This window comes from Lithobates pipiens, unplaced genomic scaffold (genome assembly GCF_037356315.1).
Source record: "Lithobates pipiens isolate NorthernLeopardFrog02 unplaced genomic scaffold, aLitPip1_a1.2 Scaffold_19, whole genome shotgun sequence".
Taxonomy (NCBI): Eukaryota; Metazoa; Chordata; class Amphibia; order Anura; family Ranidae; genus Lithobates; species Lithobates pipiens.
In genome coordinates this window covers 206289534-206297646 of record NW_027507764.1, presented here as the reverse complement: position 1 = coordinate 206297646, position 8113 = coordinate 206289534, and the positions used below count along the sequence as shown (strand labels likewise).

General features: G+C 37.3%; 1 protein-coding gene across 1 annotated transcript in view; it reads right to left on the bottom strand.

Moving 5' to 3' along the window:
- Positions 1-1970: 1970 nt before the first annotated feature.
- The window catches only part of SFRP4 (secreted frizzled related protein 4), a 78062-nt gene continuing 71919 nt past the window's right edge, over positions 1971-8113 (bottom strand). Inside the window, exon 6 of the mRNA XM_077491648.1 lies at positions 1971-2464. Within this exon, the coding sequence (XP_077347774.1) occupies positions 2285-2464 (180 nt within the window). The 3' untranslated portion in view covers positions 1971-2284. The remainder of the gene's footprint in view (positions 2465-8113) is intronic.

Below are 8113 nucleotides of genomic sequence, written 5' to 3'. Positions count from 1 at the left end.
GCCTCAGCTCTCTGACACGCATCAGCAGGAGCCATTGGCTGGTCAATTACAGCCAGTGAGCCAATGAGAAGAGAGAGGAGGTAGGCCGAGCTTCGGCTCTGTGTCTGAATGGACACGCAAAGCATCGCCTGCTTGGGAGCCCCCACAGCAAGCTGTTTGTTTTGGGGGCAGTTGGCTGGAGGGAGGAGAGAAAAGTTTCAGTGGGGGACCCGAGAAGAGAAGGATTAAGACTGTTCTGTGCAAAAACACAGAGCAGGTAAGTATAACATATTTTTTTTTAAGTTGCCTTTACTATTACTTTAACATGTGCATGCACACACAACAATGTGGATGGGACCATAAGATGACAATCTCTAAAAAAAATATTCTAAGGATTTGTATGACCAAAGCTTGTATATAATGTGGCAAACTTTCTCAATAATTTTTAATCAGAATTGCATTGAAAGAAAAAAGTTGCTTTGTGTTTACTGTACAATGAATACACCTATAGAAGTAACATTTGTAAGTTTAATGCCTGTTCTGTATGTTACTATGTTTACTTTGCCTTTCCATTATTGGGGTTCTAAGACTGACTGCTTGGAGTTTATAGTAGACTTGTGCACAACGGAAAATTTTGTTTAGTTTCGGTTCGTTGTCATTCGTAAAATACATCATTTCGTTCTGTTATATTCGTTATGTTAATACGTTTTCGGATAATTCGTAATTATTCGTAGAGTGTCTAATTCAGTCGTTCGTATTCGTTGAAATTCGCTATTTATGTATGTATAGACATTCGTGATAATGATTCGTAGTTTTCATAGTTTGGAAAGTCGTTTGTTTATTGAATCTTTTAACACACACAATGACAACGTCTCTTCTCCTCGGCTCAAATACAATACAACACCCTTCTAACTCAGTTCTCAGGAATGCACTTTGCCAGTAATCCATCCTCCGGCACAAAATGAATTAGCTGATTGGACTATAAGATTTACTTTGAGCTGACCTTTTGTTTCATTAGATCTTGAAAGAATTACCGAATCATGTCGAATTCATTCAAATTAATTCGTTATATTTCTTTCATATTCGTTGTTATTTGTTATTTTTTTATTCGGACATTCGGATGCATCCGAATGTCCGAAAGATCCAAAGTTCGGCCGAATTTCGATACGGTACGAAACGAATTGCACAAGCCTAGTTTATAGTATATTTGCATTGTGTTAGAGTGATTTTCCCCAATTTACTCCTACAGTCCAATACATGCTGATAGGTGACCACCCAAGCAGTGAGGGGAATTTTCTGTAACAGAAACCGACTAAGCAGTTAGAACTCCATAGGGATTCTAATTCTTTCCCATAAAATAAAAATATATGAGTCTAGTTAAACACCCTAACAACAGATGCAATACTGATAGATGACAGCCAAGGAGCTTGCTTGGAAAGTAAAATGATCTTGTGGTTCATGCATTTTAACAACAATGAACTCTGTGGTCCTCGTGGAGACCCTGGATATGATCAGCTCTACAAAATTCGGCCCCTTGTTAACCACTTCAACCAACGTTTTGCAGACTTGTTTACTGCCCATCAAGTTGTCTGTGTTGATGAGTCCCTGATTAAGTTTTCTGGCTGCTTGTCTTTCAAACAGTATCTTCCCAGCAAGCATGGCAGATTCGGGGTCAAGATGTATAAGCTCTGTGTAGGGTCACAGGCTATATGGTATCTTTCTATGTGATATGTAAAAACAGAAAAGGATAAAATTACAGCTGATTCCCCAAAGGATAAGATTGTGCATGTCTATGTGATAAACAAAATAAAAATCTTCAACTGTTTTGTTCTTACCAAACAAAAATATGCCACCTCATAGTTTTTTATTTTATATAATTATAAATCTGATCTGATATCATACCTTGAGGAGATTGTAATATATGGTAATTATCTAAACAACAGAGGCCAGTCTGAAGTAAAACTATAATAAAATGTAAATAAAGGTTGCAATACGTGTGCAAATGCTTGTTTATCTGTAAAGAACAAGGCATGAGTGCAATAAATTCATTGATTCAACTTAACAGATTGTAATATGACCTTGGCCACCAAATTTGTAACCAACATCTGTTTTTTTTTTTTCAGTACAAACCTTATATTTTGGGTTTGTAGTGGTCAACATGTAAAAAAAAAAGCTAATTAAAGTGCAGCAAATTAAAGTCACGTTTCCAAGAGGATGAGTTTGAGAATAATATGCTTGCCACTGAAGCCAGCTAGTGACTCTCATCATACATTGGAAATGTCTTTCAAGGACAACATGGCTTAGTTTATGCCCTCTTGTCTTTCTGGTCCTTCTTGTTCTTAACATTCTTCTTGGAGAGTGCAGGGAGAGGATTGGGGGTTTTGTGGCTTGTCTTTGGTGGCCCACTGCGACCTGTGCGACTTGCATTCTTGTTCTTCTCCTGCGCGGTCTTCACTTGTTGCTCTTGTAAAGTCTGTTCCCATCTCTTAAAAAGAATAAAGCTGTCAATATAACTTGGTGGAAAGAAGCATTATTCTAGACAAATAATTTATTAAAGCTGGATAATACAAATGTAGAAAACAATGTTTTGTTTTTTTTGGCAACAGACTTGATATTTTTTGATGAAAGACACTATTCACATTATAAAGTAAAACAATTATATCAAATGTATTTCCTGGAGTTCAGATTTTAAAAAAAGCCCTCACAGGGCCCAACCAACTTTCTGTACACTACATAAATGGTAGTCACAAAATACCCTTCACAATTTTAATTCAGGGCAAATCTTGTGGGTGCTCCTTGTTCTACCTACATATACACTATATGGTCAAATGTTTGCAGACAGCTGATCATCACTCCTATAGGAACTTGTTGCACCCCCCCCCCCCCCATTTGAAACTATAACAGCCTCTATTCTTCTAAGAAGGCTTCCAAAAAGGTTTTGTAATGTGTTTGTGGGAATTTGTGCCAAAATAGAATTTATGAGTTTAAGTACTAATGTTTGACAAAAAGACCTGGTCTAAAATCAGCATTACGATTCAGCCCAAAGGGATTCAGTAGAGTTGGTCTTGGAAATCTGTGTAGGCCACTTGAGTTCTTCCACAATAGAGATGAGCTTGAATATCCTCCAAACTCATCTCTATCCAAACGATCAAATCATGTTGTTTTTTTAATCCAACCATCTGCAAGCCAGGCCATTCCCTGCCTCTGAGCACATGTAAACCAAGGGGGAAGATGCTGATAATGTCAGTGCCCTTATATGGACACAAGCCCATATTTAGTCAACTACATTATCTAAAATGTCTTACATGGTGCAGAATTTACAGTACCCTTCACTGGAAACTCTTGAACTCAATTATTTGAAAGGGGATCTACATACTTTTTGCCATGAATTAGTTTGCCAGGAGGAACTGCAGCAAAGTGCCTCACTTTTTGCCATGAATTAGTTTGCCAGGAGGAACTGCAGCAAAGTGCCTCAGCATTGCCCTCTGACACTACAAGAAAATAAAAATGAATCTAATATATATATATATATATATATATATATATATATATATATATATATATATATTTTTTTTTTATACACTGTACTGTGCAAAAGTTTTAGGCAGGTGTGAATAAATGCTGTCAATTAGGAATGCTTATAAGTAAGTAATAGGTTATTTTTTTCAATTAGCAAAACGGAAAGTAAATGAACAGAAGAGAAATCCAAATCACTTCAGTGTTTGGTGTGACCACCCTTTGTCTTTAAAACAGCATCAATTCTTAAATTCTTCTAGGTACACTTTCACACAGGTTTTTGAAGGAACTCGGCAGGTAGGTTGTTTAAAACTTATTGGATAACTAACCATAGATTTTCTGTGGCTGCCTCAAATTCTTCTGTCTCTTTATGTAATCCCAGACAGAATTGATGATGTTGAGATCAGGGCTCTGTGGAGGCCAAACCATAGTTGAGTCGCTTTAGTCTTGTTTCCACATCCTATGTACAAAAACATAGCAGAAAAATGGCAGTATGTGCTGTGGACTGATGAGTAAAAATTTGAAATATTTGGTTTTAGCAGGTGGCAGCTTGTTTGTGAATGGATGGAGAGCTGTACAATAATGAGTGTCTGCAGGCAACAGTGAAGCATGGTGTAGATTTCTTGCAAGTTTGAGGTTGCATTTCTGCAGATAGAGTTGGGGATTTGGTCAGGTGTCCTCAATGCTGAGAAATACAGGCAGATAAGTATCCATCATGCCATACCATCAGGGAGGTATGTGATTGACCCCAAATGTGTTCTGCAGCAGGACAACAAGCCGAACATACAGCCAATGTCATTAGGAATTATCTTCAGTGTGAAGAAGAACATGGAGTACTGGAAGTGATGGTTTGGCCTACACAGAGCCCAACACAATAGAGTCGGTCTGGGATTACATGAAAAGACAGAAGGATTTAAGGCAGCCTGCATCCACAGAACATCTGGGGTTAGTTCTCCAAGATGTTTGGAACAACCTACCTGCTGAGTTTCTTCAAAAATTGTATGCAAGTATACCTAGAAGAATTGAAGAAATTATTCTGTTTTAAAGGCAAAGGGTGCTCATGCCAAATACTGATTTGATTTGGTTTTCTCTTCTGTTCATTTAATTTCTATATTGTTAATTGATAAAAATAAACTATTAACACTTACATTTCTGAAAACATTCTTCATTTACAGAATATTTATACATCTGCCTAAAACTATGTATGTGTGTGTGGTGTGTGTCAACAAGGTACTAGCATATACTGCAGCGAATAGCCTGGTTCCAGCTCAGAAATAAGTATGGTAAACAAACAGCCCAAGGGTCTAATCCCAGATAGATTTTATATTGCATACGGGCTGTGGCTCAGGTACCTGACCAGAAGTGTGTTCTCTAAGTAAAAAGAGAGCCAGCAGAAGTGAAGCCCATGCAATAAAACTATTTGCCGTAGGGAACTTTGAGCCCAATACCACTACAGTTAGCTAGAAACCTGTTTAAAGTACACCAAAAGGAACAAGAAGGCACTCAAAGGACTTGTTTAGAAATAATATGAACTTTTTGTGACTGGTGCTTTCAGAGGGTGCAGCTTACAGATTACCTACATTAAACTGATCACACACATTTTACATGAGTAAAAAATTGTTTACATCATTTTAATTATGTAATGTTAGCATTGAAGTTCATTGTTTCAATGTATATACTTTGAATATGCAAACATCTTTTACGCATCTATGTAGGAATATTTAGTGATTTAAATAATCTACTAAAATAATTTTTCCCATTCCATAATTTTCTTATTTTTATCCAAACATATACAGTTCCTTGAAAAAGTATTCATCACCCTTGATATTTTCCACATTTTGTCATGTTACAACCAAAAACGTAAATGTATTTTAATGGGATTTTATGTGATAGACCAACACAAAGTGGCACATCATTATGAAATGGAAGGAAAATGATAAATGGTTTTCAAAATGTTTGACAAATAAATATCTAAAAAGTGTGGCATTCATTTGTATTCAGCCCCCTTTACTCTGATGACCCATAACTAAAATCCAGTGGAACCAATTGCCTTCAGAAGTCACCTAAGTAGTAAATAGAGTCCACCTGTGTGTAATTTATATTCAGTATAAATACAGTTGTTCTGTGAAGCCCTCAGAAGTTTGTTAGAGAACCATAGTGAACAAACAGCATCATAAAGGCCAAGCAACACACCAGACAGGTTAGGGATAAAGCTGCGGAGAAGTTTAAAACAGGGTTAGGTTATAAAAAAAACTCCCAAGCTTTGAACATCTCACGGAGCACTGTTCAATCCATCATCCGAAAATGGAAAGAGTGTGGCACACTTGCAAACCTACCAAGACATGGCCGTCCACCTAAACAGCAGCCAAGGGCATTCAACAGAGAAGCAGCCAAGGGGACCATGGTAATCCCAGATCAGGTGGGAGAATCTGTCCACAGGACAACTATTTCTCATGCACAAATCTGGCCTTTATGGAAGAGTGGCAAGAAGAAAGCCTTTGTTGGAAGAAAGTCATAAGAAGTCCTATTTGCAGTTTGCGAGAACCCTCGTGGGGGACACAGCAAACATTTGGAAGAAGGTGCTCTGGGCAGATGAGAACAACATTGAACTTTTTGGCCTAAAAGCAAAACACTATGCATGGCGGAAAACTAAAACTGCACATCAGCCTGAACACACCATCCCCACCATGAAACATGGTGGTGGCAGTGTCATGTTGTGGGGATGCTTTTCTTCAGCAGGGACAGGCAAGCAGGTCAGAATTGATGGGAAGATTGATGGAGCCAAATACAGGGCAGTCTTAGAAGAAATCCTGTTAGAGTCTGCAAAAGACTTGAGACTAGGGCAGAGGTTCAATGTTCGGGAGGACAATGACCTTAAACATGCAGCCAGAGCTACAATTGAATGGTTTAGATCAAAGAAAATTCATGTGTTAGAATGGCCCAGTAAAAGTCCAGACCTGAATCCAAATGAGAATTAGTGTCAAGACTTGAAAATTGCTGTTCACAAATGCTCTCCATCCAATCTGACAGAGCTTGAGCTATTTTGCGAAGAAGAATGGGCAAAAATGTCACTCTCTAGATGGGCAAAGTTGGTACAGACATACCTGAAAAAGACTTGCTGATGTAATTGCAGCTAAAAGTAGTTCTAGAAATTATTGACTCGGGGGCTGAATACAAATGCACGCCACGCTTTTCAGATATTTATTTGTAAAACATTTTGAAAACCATTTATTATTTTCCTTTAACTCCACAATTATGTGCTGAAGGACCTTAAGTACTCTACACACTACTATTAACTTGTCTCTTCCCATAGTTATCTAGTTTATAAAACCCTGCAAGGACACTGATATAAAGTTACTTATGAAAACACACACACTGCTGCTAGTAAAATACTATCTTATTTATTTCCCAAGAAATTAGGAAAGCTAACAAAGTACTAAAAAGACATTACAATCTCACAAAGCTTACAATCAGAACATATAATACAAGAATATGAAAGATACTTATCACAAGGCCCTCCGTGAGGCTTTGCTGCATCGGCTAGGCTCAGACCAGGAGAGGGCCTTCATCATGAGGTTTAGGCCAGAGCCATCAACCAGAGTAGGCCACAAGATGGCCGAATCATCAGGTTAGCAGAGACACAGCCTCATGACAGGCTCTTTGCAGCGAACAGAGAGAGAGCATTGTCTGTGTGTGTGATCCTTTCATTCAAACATACATGCCCACTCGTAGCCACCCAGCCTTTCATATTCTTGTATTATATGTTCTGATTGTAAGCTTTGTGAGATTGTAATGTCTTTTTAATGCTTTATGTTAGCTTTCCTAATTTCTTGGGAAATAAATAAGATAGTGTTTTACTAGCAGCAGTGTGTGTGTTTTCATAAGCAACTTTGTATCAGTGTGCCTAGCAGGGTTTTATAAACTAGATCACCACCTCAATACAGTGCAGTTACACCCCCTTCCTGACCAGACCAATTTTCAGCTTTCAGCGCTCTCACAGTTTGAATGACAATTACTCAGTCATCCAACACTATATCCATATGAAACTTGCGTCCTTTTTTCCACACAAATAGAGCTTTCTTTTAGTGGTATTTAATCACTAGTGGGTTTTTTATTTTTTGTGCTATAAATAAAATAAAACGTAAATTTTGTGAAAAAAATGCCTTTTTCTTTGTTTCTGTCATAAATTTTTGCTAATTAGTAATTTTTCTTCATAAATTTTGGTCAAAATTTATACTGCTACATATCTTTGGTAAAAATAACCCACATTAGTATATATTATTTGGTCTTTGTGAAAGTTATAGAGTCTACAAACTATGGTGCCAATCACTGAAAATTGATCACTTCTGATCAGGCCTTCAGTACATCAGGTGTATCTCATTTCTCGAGACATTAACAAGTCAGAAAAGTACAAATACCCCCCAAATTACCCCTTTTTACAAAGTAGACATTTCAAGGTATTAAGTAAGTAGCATGGTGAGTTTTTTAAGTTGTAATTTTTTCCCACAATTCTTTGCAAAATGAAGATTTTTGTTTTATTATTATTTTTTTTTACAAAATTGTCATATTATCAGGTTATTTCTCACACACAGCATATGCATACAACAAATTACACCCC